Source organism: Rhinolophus sinicus, linkage group LG05 (genome assembly GCF_036562045.2).
Source record: "Rhinolophus sinicus isolate RSC01 linkage group LG05, ASM3656204v1, whole genome shotgun sequence".
Lineage (NCBI taxonomy): Eukaryota > Metazoa > Chordata > Mammalia > Chiroptera > Rhinolophidae > Rhinolophus > Rhinolophus sinicus.
In genome coordinates this window covers 176,355,808-176,373,342 of record NC_133755.1, presented here as the reverse complement: position 1 = coordinate 176,373,342, position 17,535 = coordinate 176,355,808, and the positions used below count along the sequence as shown (strand labels likewise).

Sequence of the window (17,535 nt, the reverse complement as noted above, 5' to 3'; positions counted from 1 at the left end):
AACAAGGTTGCTGGTTCAATTCCTACATGGGAGGGTGGGCTGCACCCCAGCAACTAAAGACTGAAAACGGCGACTGGACTTGGAGCTGAGCTGCGCCCCCCACAACTAGATTGAAGGACAACAACTTGGGGCTAATGTGCCCTGGAGAAATACACTGTCCCCCAATATTCCCCAATAAAAATTTAAAAATTCCTTTCCAGGATATAAACGGTTTCCATTATCTGTTCCTCTTTTAATATAGTAAAAGTTTATAGGCAAAAAAGTACAGGAAAGTGTGAGAGGTTGTGGTTTTGGAATTCACAGCTTTAAACACGACACAGCTCTGAAATCCGCTGTGTACACCATCAAAGCCATGAACATTCCACAGGCAGCCCTGAGATGCTTCCGCTCCTGCAGCCCTGAGATGCTTCCGCTCCTACCGCCCCTGCCGTGCGACCCTAAGAGGGCTGTCTTCCATGACGCAGGCGGGTTCACCCCTGCCGGACGGGAGGTGCCTACGCGATGGAACACCCAAAGGGCCTGCCTGGGAAGGAAACCAGACAGACACAGTCACCTCACGTGCTAAAATGCCCTCCCACAAATCAGCGAGATGGCTGCTTTACCAGGAGAGCCACATAAAGTGAGTCACTCAGGCCAAGGCCCTAACAAGATATCTTTAATTCAGACAGGTCAGGAACACACGAGTATGTCATTTCTCAAACTTGACTACAACTGCATGCAAATGCACTGCACACAGAAAGAGCCGTACGTGAGCACTGCGTAGGTCAGATTATTAGGGCAGCACCATGGTCAAACCTTCTGCTGTTGACAATTGATCACAGTGCAGAAAACCCCAGTGGATAAAACCCCCACTGCAAACCACAACCATGTCATAGCATCGTGGAAAGGAGCCAAGGACACCAACTGCCAGTCCAATGAGGGAAATTTTGTCTCAGGGCAGGTGGAAGTGTATGGGCCCCCATCCTGGTCCAGCCGGAGACTCCGAGAGTGTCATCCTAGGGAAACACCTGATGCAATGAGGTGAACAGTCGTATGCTTAGGCCGGAGACAAGGGAAACACGATGCCTTCTCATCACACAGAAGAGAGAAACTGCTTCTCTGCAGCTAGAATGTGGCTGAATCTTCCTTCTTGCATTACCCAGAAAAAAAACCGATCTAAGTTCTATTTCTCAAGGCCCCACTCAAAAGTCACCTTCACCAGAAAATCTGTGGTAAACCTCACCCTGAATTCCTCCAAGGAGCCCAAGCTTTCTTCTGTACTTAACTGAAATGCAGTGGAGAGAGATACCCAGGCGCACACGGCAGGCTCACTGCTGGACTGTGGGCTCCACGTGGTGGACCATCATTTATCTCACCCCACAGTGGCGAGCATACACACCGCATACACGAACGACAGAGACGCAATAAATACCTGCTGATGGCATGTGTATTTTCAAATCGCGCGTGTGTGTTGTGTGTGTGTGTGTGTTTTAAAATCTTAACTGTAAAACAGAAACTAAAAAACACTGTCTCTGGACTCATGAGTCAGACTAGTAACCGAATTTATGAGTGATATCATAAGGATTGGAAAGAAAATAATGAATAGGGTATGAGGTGTGTTAACGTCACTATTTATATACATAGCATGCACCATTTTCAAAGCCCTTTCAAAGAAAGACTCCCATAGATTCTCACAACAACTCTGAATGGAGGAATTATGTCCATTTAACCATGAGTAAACTGATGACATGGACAGGACCAAACCAGCTAGTTAAGTGACAAAGAATGTCTTGCACTAGAGATGGAAGAACAAGAACAGAAGAGGGCGAAACAGGCAATAAAACAGTCCTCCTGTACGTCCATCACTATGATACCACAGTAGGTGACCACACATCCACCAAAAGTCACTTTTTATGAACAACTGATAAGGAAGATAAAAGATTTACAGTGACTTTAACCCCAAATTAGCCAAATTTTCTCACTAGAATTCGTGTATAGATCCTGAAATCTGTTAAATCCTATATTGTTTTAAAATCAAAAGTGGTTTTCAAATCTCTCCTAAGTTTAAGAAAGTTGATCTTCACCACGCACAGTGACGCAAAAAGACCAGGCTCGGCAGGCCAGCAGTAGCACGGGGTCTTCTAGAAGGAGGGTGGACCACAGGAAGGAGAGTGAAGGCCAAATCTAGATGTTCAGACTCACCACGGAGCACAACGGAAAACTAAGATTCAACTGCCAGGGAGCTCACTCTTGTAATCCAAAAATCCTCGTTCTTTTTGGAATTGTGACACATCATATAGTATTTTTAGGAAGGAGAAAAGATAATAAAGTGCATTAGATTTAAGTTTTTTAGAATAACAACACTTGAGAAAATAAATATACACCCTTACGGGTTACTCCACAATGGGTTAAACAGCAGCGTTTAAGACAAAATATCCGTGAGGATGAAGGTCAAGGAGAGAGGGGGAGTGTTTCAGGTGTCATTCAGAAGCCGAATACAGTGGGAGGTCGTGCTAACAACTGGACTTGGGAACAAGGAAAGGACTCTGCGTTGCAGCTTGACTGGCTGTCTGGTCCTGGGGAGAAGACAGGGGGTGGAACAGGTCTGGTGGCTGAAGGGGCGGGGGAAACGAGTTCTCTTGGGTGCCCTACCATTTGAGACGCCTAGTAATTGACGTCTGATTTTGTATCTCACGTCTCAAGTCGAAGAATGGAGTCTGGAATTAAGAGGATGAAGGCAGATGGGAGATATAAATTGGGGAGTCCACCAGTCACAGGTGGATTTAAAGCCCACTTAGAGAGATCACCTAGAAGACGGTGCATGCCTAGGGTCCTCAAACATTTAAAGATGAAGTGAAAACAGGCAGAGCCAGCAAAGGGTGGCAAGTAGGAGCCAGAAGAGTAAGAGGAAAACCAGGAGAGTGCAGTGTCCTGGAAAGCAAGCGAGAGTAACATTTCAACTCCACTGAATGCCACCAAGACGTCAATTACAATCAAGTGACCTATGGGTTTAGCAACCTGCAGTCAACAGGAAGCTGACCGTTTCAAGCGGGGGGGGGGGCCACAGTGCAGTGGGCCAGCAGGTTAAAAGGGATAAAAATGACATTTTAAACACTGGGAGGTGAGGAAGTGAAGGCCACAAGAACAGACAGCCTTCTGGCGACCACAGAAGGGAGGCTGCTCAGCGTACAGAGGGGGTGAGGCGGGCCGGGGGTCAGAAGACTCCTCCGAGAAGAACCCAAGCGGGGCCATTCCTATAGTGATGTGTCCCTACAATGAAACTAATTCCACCAAACATGCATGACTGCCTGTCTGCTCTTAAGTGAAGAAAATCCTGTTAAATGAAAAATCGGTACTAACCATGACTAACTTGTATGACATCGATAATATCTCTAAGAAATTGTTTTCCAGAAGAAAAACATTCCCAAGTTTTTCCGTTGTGAAATCGGCAGACTGCAAGGCCTGATATCTGCGTTGGGCTCTGGGCTGTGGCCAGAGGCAGGGTCCCGACCTCCCTGCACTTCCTCCCTGGAGCTCCCGGGATGCGGGTGGGGTGGGCGTGGGGTTCCCGCACTGGGAGGAGGGCGAGGGCCGATACAGTAACTAAACAATGGGCACGGGGTGGGCCTACCACTTTCCCACCCGAACCCTGAAGGCAGAATTCATGGTCTGAAAAGTCTCACTTGGCAGCGAGTCTAAGACACGGAAGGAAAGGAAGTTGTGAGTCCGCGGAAGGAGGGGGGAGGCTCAAAACCGCCACAAAAGTGCCCCGACAGTGAGAGGAAAGCGCAGCTCACCTCGCTGTTGTGGCCCCGCAGGTTGAAGTTGATTCTCTGGGGAGTGCTCCTGTCCCGGCGACAGTGGCTGGAGGTGAAGGTCACCCCGACGACGCCCCGGCCGTTGCCCGTGGCCAGCCAGCCCTCCTCGTAGTAGCGCCTCCTGCACACCGGCTTCTCCTTCTCGCTCTTGGGGACGCGCCCCTTCCAGGACAGGCAGAGGATATTGGAGTCGCTGCAAAGGACGGGCCCCTGTTCCACCGCTGCATACATACTTCCTGTCAGTGAACTGTTTGACTTACAAAGTAATGCTGAAAGCCAAAAAATTTAAACCAATTCCTTTCATTGATTTATTCTATTTTCCTGGTTGGTTTGCGTTGTTTTCCCCGACTCCCTTTAATTAGGATTGACCTGGATCTAATTAGAAGGTTCGTATTGTATAAAGATCCACCAAATGCATAGTGAAAAAATTCCTCTATAAAAGATGATGGCAGTCTGCTAAGAAAAGGTAATGCTTAAAAAAACGTGGGGTCCATTTTTATTTTCAAGTCCTTAGAGGAAGAGCAGGTTGACCCTTTGGAGAAAGAGCGTTAATACTTGGTGATCGAGAAACTGAGTTTTCTTCTTTTTACTCAACTTGGTTATTCTCATTCAGCCTGAGATTCCAGTTTAGTGTAATATGATTCCAGAGACCAAGGGTTGCAAATACATAGATTTCAAGTAACTTAAGGCTTTAAAAGAATCCCTCGAGCTGGAATTTTTCTCTTCAAAAGTTCAGATGCAGAGACAGAACACAGGGGATCATCCTCCTTCTGAAGCTGCCCTCTGGCGTGTTTTCTCAACTAGACAAATTTCTGCTGCTAAAGCTGAAAAAGATTGCATAAAGGGAAAAAAAGGCACACAAACCGTGCAAAACGACCCGAGTTTGTGCAGACAGCAGTCCGAGCGTAGGAAGAAAAGAAGACTCTTTCCCACTGTTCAGTACCAGAACCGTCCCGGCTCAGAGCCTACCCCGGTCTCCTGGCAGGTGGCTGTGTCCCGGGGGAGTGCTGGGCTCCATCTCACGCCCGAGCGCACGCAGGCCCACACAGCGCTCAGTGCCATACAGGCATCGGGAGGAAGCTCCTCCACTCAGCAGAACCAGAATGTTCTGAAGCTCCGGAAGTGGTCCGAGGGTTGCCTCGGGTGAGTCCCAAATTCTCTTGCTGACCAAACGGAGCCTCACTGCAGGACTCAGGCTCTTTCGCCCCCGTCTCCTTCCTCCTCACCTAATCAATTCTCCCCTCTCTGCTCCTAAAGATCACATATTTTTTCATCTTGAAGAAAGAAAACTAATCTCAGAATTAAGTCCATCAAGTAATCCTCCTCTTATATGCAAGTCTTCTTGGACTCACTCAACAGAAAAGCGAATCCCTTCAAACGGAAACACAGGCAAGGTGGGGTTCTTCCCCACTGTTTCCCTAAAGAGTTACCATGCTTTGCTCATGGGACCTTTCCTGAAGTTCACATTCAGAGAATGTTTCCAAACACCACAAGTACAGTCCAAAGCAAGGAAGCTTTGCTTGTTCCTTGGGATTTATTTTGCAATTATCGGTTTCAATTGCTACCTTAAGATATTATCCTATAGATACAGAAAAGGGAAATCATAAATTAAAATTTCTCGAGTACAGTCAACTGACAAAGGCAAAAGACTCAGTTCATTGTTCACACTTGTTCCATCAAACATGTAATGGCTTTGCTCTAGCCATAGCCACACAGTAAGAGTTACTGTCAGTCCAGAATTTTAAAGTCTGTCCAAATTATCAAACCTACTGAAAAATAAAGTGCAAAAAACACTGCCTGGTCCCACCTGCAATGCTTGAAATCACACTTCTCCCTCAGTCACTGTCTCACTTAGCTCTTCTTTAAACTGGAGAGGTATTTTTGAGGCTTGATCTGTGCAAGTTTTTTCTTCTTCTTTTGCAAACTTTCTTTACCCGTGAAGACCATATGGAAAATTGGCCATTAGTGATGTATTTTTCTCCCTGGGCTCCTGAGCCCAGTGGTGTCAAGTTGCTCCATCTGAGTCTTAAATTAATTTTCATCAGATGTAAAACTCTTCAAGTGTGCACCAAGTGAGCCTGTCTTCTTGCGTAAATGTGTATGTATATAAAGATGGTTTTAAATATACAAAGATGTACACTCTTCAACTGATACACATAGTGCCTGCTTTCCCAGTCATTTCAGGAACCATCTCATTAATCACAGCTTGAAGGCCCTGGAGTCTTACAAATCTGTAAAACAAAATAGGATAAAAAAAAAAAAAAAAAAAAAAACACAAAAAACTTTAAAATGCCGAAGAATAAAGGTTCTAACAGAATAATTGCTATAACTGAAATTGAAGACCCATCTTTACACTTACACATATCAAATGGAGCTAGTGATTGGTAAAATAGCAAAGGGTATATATACCTCACCAATTTACAGACAAGACACAACATAAGGAGTCTGGATGCCTTGTACCGTTTATTAAATTTGCCGGTAAGTAGCTGGCGTATCTGAATGAACCCACTGCCTCTGTTCTCCCACACCTTGCTGTCCTTTCTAGGACTCTGGGCCCTGAATGTGCAACTTGAGCCCTCAGCCCCGGTCCTGGATAAGCAGGAAACCTCCAAAAGGAGACTGAAGTGGCTCAGGCGAGTTATGTGGATTGATTTGTTTCACTATCGGTAAAAGATGTTCCCTGAGGACACGTGGCAGCAAGGCCTTTAAAACCCCTCCGTCCCGACTGGAGACAGGTCACAGCGCAAAGCACAGCTGTTTTCTCAGCTTTTCAAGTGTCTCCTAGTGAGAAAGTCCTCCAGAATCTGTCTCCAGCAAGTCCATCCTCCCGGCCTTCCCTCTGCCTGCAGTCCAGTCCTGCACCCCATCCACAAACATGCCCATGACTCAGTCCCTAACCTTCCCACACCATTCACCCCTCCAGAGGACTCTCAGAGTGACCTTCCTAAAATTCAAGACTGCTCAAAGAGCCTGGACTGTTCGTTCCTGGCTTGGGCAATCCCTGAAGGGCTAGTGAAACAGACAGCCTATCCCCAAAATACCTGACCCTGACCTCTAGTGCTGGGCCCAGGTATGTGCATTTCTAACAAGCTCCTAAGAGATGCGAACGCAGCTGGTGTGAGGACCAGGCTTTGAGAACCCCCCATCTACGGGATCAAGTCACAGCAAGACCCTTTACCATCTGATTTCACTCGTCCTGTCTCCTGCAACAACCTTCCCATCCAGCCTGTGTTACCACCAGGGCATCTGGCCACTTCCTGCCCCCCAAAGTCCTGTGCTCGTCCTCTCCTTCATGTTCCCACTCCCTTGCCAAGCCGAACCCTACAGTAGCACCTCTCCTGTGACACTTCCCAGAATACCTTGCTAACTTCTGTGATGGCGCTCATCACACTGCATTCCAACACTCCTCTCTGCTCCTAGAGGCCAGAACCCTATCTTTCTTCTCCCTGGTTAGAGCATAAACTAGATACTTGATAAAAGCAGGAAGCAGCAGGAAGGAGCAAGGCAGATGCTACACACAATTTCCTTGAGAAACCCTAATTCAGATGTGTCATACTATATATATTTTGTATATGCCGATAAAGCAAAACAACCAAAATCTCTCAGGAAGCACTTGTACCTGAGGAAAAGAATGAAAACAAATGCTATAAAATTCTAATGAATGCCACGTTCTTCCTGCCAAAATGCTACTGCCACCGCATACTCCTACTACCTTCAGCACTGATTCTGGCCTCGGTCAGTGTCCAATGGGAAGAGCAAAAGCAACTTCTCAAGACCCAGCTCTATACACGTAGGGGTTTTAAACTATTTAAGAGCATAATTTGGATTATTAAAGCATCCTCATCAAATACAACAATGTAAACTGTAAATTCCCTATAAGGTCAAAATTATTTTTCTAATAACACTAAGACATTATTTGCTTTCCTCACTATGTTGACAACTTGCACCAACGGTGCAAAAGTGATAGCTCCTTAGCACCACTGGTACCACATCATCGAATTTTTTTAAAGTGTCAGCTTCACTTAACAATAGCAGGAAAAATTACTAATTTTATTAAATCTCAACCACTATGTACATAGCTATTTAAAATTCTGTGTTTCTAAGTAGCAACCACATATAAAGCATTTCGACTGACTACTGAAGTACAATGGTAACCCTGAGAAAAAGCACTTTGGGCTACAGTTAAAGTTGCAAGCTGAACAAGTTGCTTTTATAATGGAATACCATGTTTACAGAAAAGAATGAATGACAAATAACTGTAATTCAGGCTTGGGTCCTTGGCAGACATTTACTTGAACATGAACAAAATGAACCTGTCACTTTAAGGAAACTGACAGTATTTGTTGCCCATAATAAAAGTTGAACTTTCAAGTTAAAATTAGAATTTTGGGAAAACCAGCATCTATCACTGTGAGCTTGATAGCTCCCCAAGATTTAAAGACATTCTGCATGCAACTGGAGGTAATATTAACAAGTGTGAACTTTTATATTGTACCATGTTTCCCCGAAAACAACACCTAACCGGAAAATAAGCCCTAGCATGATTTTTCAGGATGACATTCCCTGAACACAAGCCCTAATGCGTCTTTTGGAACAAACCTTAATATAAGACCCGTCTTATTTTCAGGGGAACACGGTAGTTCGTATTTCAGTGTGACAATATTTGGAAGATTTGTATTAAGTTGGTGAACCAATATTTTCCAAAATCACCAATCACGATGATACAAATTATGCTTGAGTAAAAGAGCCATTCAAAGTGCAAGAAAGACAGATACATTTTAATATAACCAAAAAATTCACTGATATATTTAAATTCTATATTGCTACTAATCTTTGAGAAACTACCACTTGTTGAGTTTTGGTATAGTATCAAAAAAAATATGCACGATTATCTGAAAGTCTATTAAAATAGACCTCCCTTTTCCAACTACATATCTGTGTGAGGTTAGATTTCCTTCATGTATTTCAACAAAAACAACATATTGCAACAAATTGAATGCAAAAGCAAATAGAATCTAGCTATCTTTCACTAAATCAGGGATTAAAGATATTTTGCCAAAATGTAAAATAATACCACTCTTCTCAGTAAATTTTTTAGTTAGGAAATATAGTTATTTTTCATAAAAATGTATTATATTTCTCAGTTTTAATTTTTAATATTTTAATATAAACAGCTAACACCCATATAAACAAATGTTCTTTTGAGCCTCAAATAATTTTTTAAGAATATAAAAGGGCCTTGTTATCAAATAGTTTGAAAACCACAGATGTATGCTAAGGCTCCAAAAGTATGCCTTAAATAACTAATGTAGGATAAATTTTCATAGTAAAAGCATATTTTACTATGAAAAGTGCTTCATTTTATGTATGTTGCAAAAGCAAATAGGAGTTTAACCAAACTTTAAAAATTGTAAAGTACCATAATGCTAGACATAAGGTAGATATTTTAAGAAAAATGACATGCAACTTTATTATGACTCAAATGGTGTGGAGACAGAACCCCAAAAAGCAGTTTCCAGGCTCTCGGCCTCACATAGAAAGCTGCTGGCTCAGGTAGTAAATGGCCATCAACTATGATTGCATGGCCATCAGCTGTGGCTAGTTGGCCGTCAGCTGTAACCAGTGAGCCTTGGCCACTAATATAACTGCTGTGGCTGTGCTAGCAGAGAAGAGAGAGGAAGAATGGGGGCTAGCGAGAAGGTGGCGGCTGGGCTGGCAAGCGTGGATGGCGGTTTGCGGACAGTGTGGATCCAGCCTCCAGTGAGAGTATAGTGCCGCCAGCGAGAATATACTGGTTTCACTCCCCTACCTATGACTGCGTGAGTGTTCCTTTTTGGCCTCACCATGTCCTGCGTTCTTATGTGCGGAGCAGGAGCAGAGACCCCGCATGACACCCTGCATGACAAATGGCGCAGCGAGCAGGGTCCCCCGCACGACACATGGCGTAGTCGGCAGGATATGGTGCCGGCCAAAGCTCTCCAAAGAGTGGTAGAGCAGTTTGTGTGTATGAACACTCAGTCTCTGGAAGACCAGGAGGAGCAGCTGCCGGAGAGCTGGACCCCCGTGGAGGGGTGGGAGGATGTGAACGGTTCTCCCACCAGCACAGGAAAAGCCATGCAGCTGCTGCAGAGATGGAGCCCCGTGGAGAGGTGGAAAGATGTGGACGGTTCCCCAACCAGCAGAGGCTGGAGAAAGCAAAGGTCGTTACAGCCCTGTGAGCCGGGGAAGTTCCTGCTCAGGCAGCCCGGATGCAGGACTTATAGTCCCAGGAGGTAACGCTTGCTGAGTCCTCCATGGGAGATGAGGGTGAGGTCAAGTTTGTCCCTCATCCCCAGGGCAGCCCTGGCGAATGACTATGGACTATGGGGAATTGCCTTCCATCCCTAATTTAATGGACAGCTTAGCTGTTTATTTGGGAACACACCACCATGTAGTGGAACTGGGGGATATTTGCTTTTGTGTCTTGATCAGCCGCCATTGAGAATATGTAAGCACCTTGACTGTGAGCCGCTGTTGTTCCAGCAGGGTACCCTGAGAGGCCCAGAGAGAGTGGCAGTGCCCTGAGATCCCTGGCTGTGTCCAGGAAGTCTGGCTGTGCCCACAGAGAGTGGCAGTGCCCTGAGAGCCCTGGCTGAGTCCAGGAAGTCTGGCTGAGCCCTGAGATGCCCTGGCTGTGCCCAGGAAGTCGGGCTGTTCCCAGAGAGAGTGGCAGTGCCCTGAGAAACCCTGGCTGTGTCTGGGAAGACAGGTGGTACCCTAAGAAGCCCAGGAAGTCTGGCTGTGCCCAGAAGTACTGGTGGTGCCCTGAGAAACCCTGGCTGTGCCCAGAGAGCCTGGCTGTGTCCAGGATATTGCATTCACCTCCAGGCTCCTCGCACAGGGCCCCTCGCGGAAGACGCTTGTCGCGTAGATTGTGAGGCGAGAGCCTGTAGGGGTGGAGTGTGGGGACAGAGCCCCAGAAAGTAGTTTCCAGGCTCTCAGCCTCACATAGACAGGTGCTGGCTCAGGTAGTAAATGGCCATCAACTGTGATTGCATGGCCATCAGCTGTGGCTAGTTGGCTGTCAGCTGTAACCAGTGAGCCATTGGCCACTAATATAACTGCTGTGGCTGTGCTAGCAGAGAAGAGAGGAAGAATGGGGCTAGCAAGAAGATGGCGGCTGGGCTAGCAAGCGTGGATGGCGGTTTGCGGACAGTGTGGATCCAGCCTCCAGTGAGAGTATAGTGCCGCCAGCGAGAATATACTGGTTTCACTCCCCTACCTATGACTGCGTGAGTGTTCCTTTTTGGCCTCACCATGTCCTGCGTTCTTATGTGCGGAGCAGGAGCAGAGACCCCGCATGACACCCTGCATGACAAATGGCGCAGCGAGCAGGGTCCCCCGCACGACACATGGCGTAGTCGGCAGGATATGGTGCCGGCCAAAGCTCTCCAAAGAGTGGTAGAGCAGTTTGTGTGTATGAACACTCAGTCTCTGGAAGACCAGGAGGAGCAGCTGCCGGAGAGCTGGACCCCCGTGGAGGGGTGGGAGGATGTGAACGGTTCTCCCACCAGCACAGGAAAAGCCATGCAGCTGCTGCAGAGATGGAGCCCCGTGGAGAGGTGGAAAGATGTGGACGGTTCCCCAACCAGCAGAGGCTGGAGAAAGCAAAGGTCGTTACAGCCCTGTGAGCCGGGGAAGTTCCTGCTCAGGCAGCCCGGATGCAGGACTTATAGTCCCAGGAGGTAACGCTTGCTGAGTCCTCCATGGGAGATGAGGGTGAGGTCAAGTTTGTCCCTCATCCCCAGGACAGCCCTGGTGAATGACTATGGACTATGGGGAATTGCCTTCCATCCCTAATTTAATGGACAGCTTGACTGTTTGTTTGGGAACATACCACCATGTAGTGGAACTGGGGATATTTGCTTTTGTGTCTTGACTGGCCGCCATTGAGAATATGTAAGCACCTTGACTGTGAGCCGCTGTTGTTCCAGCAGGGTACCCTGAGAGGCCCAGAGAGAGTGGCAGTGCCCTGAGATCCCTGGCTGTGTCCAGGAAGTCTGGCTGTGCCCACAGAGAGTGGCAGTGCCCTGAGAGCCCTGGCTGAGTCCAGGAAGTCTGGCTGAGCCCTGAGATGCCCTGGCTGTGCCCAGGAAGTCGGGCTGTTCCCAGAGAGAGTGGCAGTGCCCTGAGAAACCCTGGCTGTGTCTGGGAAGACAGGTGGTACCCTAAGAAGCCCAGGAAGTCTGGCTGTGCCGAGAAGTACTGGTGGTGCCCTGAGAAACCCTGGCTGTGCCCAGAGAGCCTGGCTGTGTCCAGGATATTGCATTCACCTCCAGGCTCCTCGCACAGGGCCCCTCGCGGAAGACGCTTGTCGTGTAGATTGTGAGGCGAGAGCCTGTAGGGGTGGAGTGTGAGGACAGAGCCCCAGAAAGTAGTTTCCAGGCTCGGCCTCACATAGACAGGTGCTGGCTCAGGTAGTAAGTGGCCATCAACTGTGATGGGATGGCCATCAGCTGTGGCTAGTTGGCTGTCAGCTGTTACCAGTGAGCCACTGACCACTAATATAACTGCTGTGGCTACGCTAGCAGAAAATGGGGCCTAGCAAGAAGATGGCGGCTGGGCTGGCAAGCGCGGATGGCGGTTTGCGGACAGTGTGGATCCAGCCTCCAGTGAGAGTATAGTGCCGCCAGAGAGAATATAGTGGTATGACTCCCCTACCTATGGCTCCGTGGGTGTTCCTTTTTGGCCTCGCCATATCCTGCGTTCTTGTATGGGGAACGGGAGCAGAGACCCCGCATGACTCCCCGCACGACAAATGGCGCAGCGAGCAGGGTCCCCTGCACGACAAATGGATAATGGATACAGAAAACTAACAACAGAAAACCACAACCGTAGTACCCTGACTACTGAAGGCCTGCTCCTATTTCAGCGCTACCATTAATAGAAACGGGTGATGCTGGAGGCTTCCCTTTTTTCTTATTTTCTCGTAAGCATGAGAAAATGAGGATATAACTGATTAACTAGCTTCTGAGGGGAAGTTTGCTGTCCAATCAACACTAGGAAAGGGATTTAGTACAGAAAGATTAAAAAGCAACTATTCAATTGAAAGCAGGGACTCAAACAGACATTTATTTGTCTTCCCATGTTCATAGCAGCATTACTGACAATGGCCAAAAGGTGGAAGAAATCCAAGTGCCCATCAACAGAAGAATAAATAAAATGTGGTGTATACATACAATGAAATATTAGCCTTAAAAAGAAATGAAATTCTGTCTGATACATGATACTACATGGATGAACCTTGAAGACATTATGCTACGTGAAATAATCCAGACAAGTAAGGACAAACATTATAGGATTCCATGTACGTAAAGAACCTAGGATATAAAATATATGGTGATGGAAGGAGAACTGACTCTGGGTGGTAAACACACAATGTGAGATATAGATGATGAATTACAGAATTGTACACCTGAAACCTACGTAACTTTACTAACCATTGTCACCCCAAAAATCTTTAAAAAAAAAACCTAGAATAGTCAAATTCACAGAGACAGAAGTAGAATAGTGGTTGCCAGGGGATGAGGGTGAGGGGAATGGAGAATTATTTAATGGGTACAGAGTTTCAGTTTGGGAAGATGAAAAAATTTGGAGATGGTTGCATAATAATGTGAATATACTTAAGGTGATTGAATTTACTTAAAAATAATAAAAATGGTAAATTTTGTTATATATTTTATCTCAATTTTAAAAATCAGGTAATTAAGAAAAGCAACTATTCACCAAAGTCTTTCAATGACAGATTGAAAGTGAATAGTCCTCAGTTTGGCAATATGGTATTTTTTATCCTAAATACTGTAAGGCAGGCCCCTGAGCGATCCCTGGAGCTTTTCAGCATAGTATGAAAGGCTGAGCTTGTCAGCTCATAGTAACTAGGATACTACGATCGCTAATCTCGGAATTCTGGCCCACACCTGCTTCTGGTAATTGCCGCTCATTTTCAGACTATTCCTACAAACCACTGAAAAGCCCATTCCTGCTTTCAGGAGAGTACAATCTTAAAACAAGGAACACATGTGACTGAATTACTAACCCGATAGTGGTCTAGGAGTCCGTGAACTTCTAAGACGCTTTCCACCTTAACTTTCCACACTGTCCAGTTCTAATGGCAAACTGGAGTCCCAGAATGAGGGGAAATACACCTTAGGCATGGAATGGCACATTGTTGAGGAAAGGAAACAGAAACACTATATTGTATAGGAATTATAGACACTCCTGGGGTAATTAACCAACAAATTTTAACTGAACATCTATTATGCAGAAGGCCCCTGTATTCACTGCCTCTGTCATCCCCAATTAGAAATTCTATTTTCTAACTAGAGTTATTTTCACTAGTTTGTTTTATCAGATTCCTACTTTCCACCAACATGAATAAAATTCACTAGTGGGGGGGAATAAAACTGCACTTTTGGTGTTTTTATTTTAAATCATCTGAATTGATGTTAGAGATCAGAGAAAATAAATTAGGGAAGACATTTTCCATTTACATAATTTTGATAGAAATATTCATCATAAGTTATAAGGATGCAACCACTCTGGGAACCAGTCTGGGATTAGCTAGCACTGCTGAAGATGGAAACACGTTACAAACAACAGTTCCACTTAGGAAAAGGTCCACTAAACACATTCTTTACCAGTCCAGGGGACAGACCCACGGGCCTCCAGGGGACAAACACGGGCCTCCAGGGGACACACACACGGGCCTCCAGGGGACACACACATGGGCCTCCAGGGGATACACACACGGGCTTCCAGGGGACACACACGGGCCTCCAGGGGACACACACACGGTCCTCCAGGGGATACACACACGGGCTTCCAGGGGACACACACGGGCCTCCAGGGGATACACACACGGGCCTCCAGGGGACACACACGGGCCTCCAGGGGACACACATGGGCCTCCAGGGGACACACACGGGCCTCCAGGGGATACACACACGGGCCTCCAGGGGACACACACGGGCCTCCAGGGGACACACACGGGCCTCCAGGGGACATATACACAGGCCTCCAGGGGACACACACGGGCCTCCAGGGGACACACATGGGCATCTGTGGGGGGCAGAGCCCCAGAAAGTAGTTTCCAGGCTCTCGGCCTCACATAAACAGGTGCTGGCTCAGGTAGTAAATGGCCAACTGTGATTGCATGGCCATCAGCTGTGGCTAGTTGGCTGTCAGCTGTAACCAGTGAGCCATTGGCCACTAATATAACTGCTGTGGCTATGCTAGGAGAGAGAAGAGAGAGGAGAGAGAAAGAAAGAGAAAGAATGGGGGCTAGCAAGAAGATGGCGGCTGGGCTGGCAAGCGTGGATGGCGGTTTGCGGACAGTGTGGATCCAGCCTCCAGTGAGAGTATAGTGCCGCCAGAGAGAATATAGTGGTATGACTCCCCTACCTATGGCTCCGTGGGTGTTCCTTTTTGGCCTCACCATATCCTGCGTTCTTGTGTGGGGAGCGGGAGCAGAGACCCCGCAGGCCTCCCTGCATGACAGCATCCATAGCAGCAGCACCATTTACATCAGTCAAAAACTGAAAGCCACCCAAATGGATGAGTGTGGTATATTCACACAACAGGATTCTGTACAGCAATGAAAGTGAACAAACTCCACAGAACAAGATGGGGGAATGTGACAAACATATTGAGTAAAGGGATCTTATGACATATGGATCCATTTACATAAAGTTCAAAAACAGGGAAAACCAATTTTATCAGTTACGACTGCACACAGACAGTATAAATAAAACACTTTTAAAAGCAAGGAAAATCTGACGTGCAGCAGCGTAGTGGTTCCCTGGGGGTGGAGACGGGGAACGGAGAGGCACACAGGTGCCAGCAATGTTCCATGTCTGGCTCTGGGTGGCGGCTATGGGTGTTCACTCCGTAATCATTCTTCACTCCCTACACGTCTGGCATCTTCTTCTACACGCACGCTGTATCTCACAGTAATCAGGTTTAACAAGCTCAGCTATATTAGACACCCGTCCTCAGGGACTTTTAGAAAACTTACATCATTAAGAAAGAATTTTTAAAATCATTATATCCAACCGTAATGAGTAGTCTCCTAATCTAGAAAATCCCAGTCAAGTATCAAAGATGTTATTTTAGTTAGTTGTCAAGCTAAGAAAACACATATTAATAACAAACAGAGGTAAAAGAAAATTTCAGAATATAGTTGTGAGGACAGAGTCCCGAGGGCAGTTTCCAGGCTCTCGGCCTCACGTGGAAAGATGCTGGCTCGGTTACTGGATGGCCATCCGCTGTGACTAGTTGGCCGTCAGCTGTAACCAGTGAGCCATTAGCCACTAATATACCTGCTGCGGCTACGCTAGGGGGTTGGCAGAGAAGCGGACAGCAGGTTGCGGATCCCGTGGCTCCTGCTTCCCGTGTCTCCAACCCAGCTGCCAGCAAGACTATAATCGTACGACTCCCCTACCTATGGCTCCGTGGGTGTTCCTTTGGGGCCTCACATGTCCTGTGTCCTTATGCAGGGAGTCGGACCAGAGACTCCGCATGACATAGTTCGATTTCTCTCTAAAGGATAAAAACTTCAGAGAGTAGTTAAGCAGAAGATTGAGATGAGAAGCAAAAACTAGATTTGAGGAAAAAATACATAGGTGTTGTTAGATGAATGCAAAGCAGGAAGAAAAAGACAATAGAAACTTTTGAATAAAATATTCCAAACACCCTAAAGTTTCAGTTTTGATTGCAGACTGGTTGGAGAGAAGAAAGGGAAAAGAAAAATGAATTTTCTTGGTTGGTAATGCACACTAAACACATCCCCGTGTCTAGGGTACTCTAGAGACAGTCCATTTTCTTCGACTCAGCACCACGGCTGGCGAGGTAGAGGGAGGGGCGCTCTCTCCATCCCAGGCCTCCCCTCGCTGCCCCTTCTCCACAGATGGCAACAGATCCTGAACTTTTCTTTTGAACTGAAGCAACTAAGATAACCTGTCTCTAATTACAGTTACTCCTCCCCCTGGGGAATTTTCCACAGCCCACAAATATCCACAGAGCCCCAGGCTGTTCTAACTGGTTCCTAATTAGCTCCAATAGCTGCCCAGAGGCTAGTTCAAACTTGCCTTCTAAGGTAGGAATCTCAGCAGTCACTTGTCACGTGGCTACGTACACTTGTAGGGAAACAACTACACACATGAAAAATTTACACTACCACTGCAAAGAGAATGGAGTTTAACAATGATTTAATATATTTACTGTGTTATCCTCTAGCTCTTACTTCTCAAAACACGCTGGTGAGATGCTAACTAAAGACATGCAGGCGTCACTATGCCCAGGCTTATTCTTACTACCATTGTGTCAGCATCAACTCATTTTCCCATTGACTTGCTCCGTAAATTAATTTAGAGATGCATTCCACACAAAAACTGTCTTATAACAGCACCAGCTCCCTTAGCTGTAGTACACAGACTTACATGGCAAGGGGCTTCTCTGCTTGCGGTAGAGTTATTTTTCTGTTTAATTCATCACACCTACTAAACCACCGACTCCCAGGCTCCCAGCCTTATCTCACCAGCAGTAATCCCAGTACTGCATTTAATGACGTGTTCCCTACGCACTCAGTACGCTACAGAGCCCCCGTCTCCTAAGGACAAGGGAAACAGTAAGTGCTGCCTGAATGAGGTTCTCTTTATGAACCCTGGTCAAACCGACCACTCAGACTCTGGGTCTCCTGCAA

At 46.6% G+C, this 17,535-nt stretch overlaps 1 protein-coding gene across 2 annotated transcripts in view; it reads right to left on the bottom strand.

Annotated features, from left to right (window-relative positions):
* TULP4 (TUB like protein 4) overlaps positions 1-17,535 on the bottom strand; it is a 203,920-nt gene that overhangs the window by 139,617 nt on the left and 46,768 nt on the right. For both annotated transcript variants that reach the window (XM_074333760.1, XM_074333761.1), the window contains exon 2: positions 3,777-6,028. In XM_074333760.1, coding sequence (XP_074189861.1) covers positions 3,777-4,028 — 252 coding nt within the window. In that variant the 5' untranslated portion in view covers positions 4,029-6,028. The remainder of the gene's footprint in view (positions 1-3,776; positions 6,029-17,535) is intronic.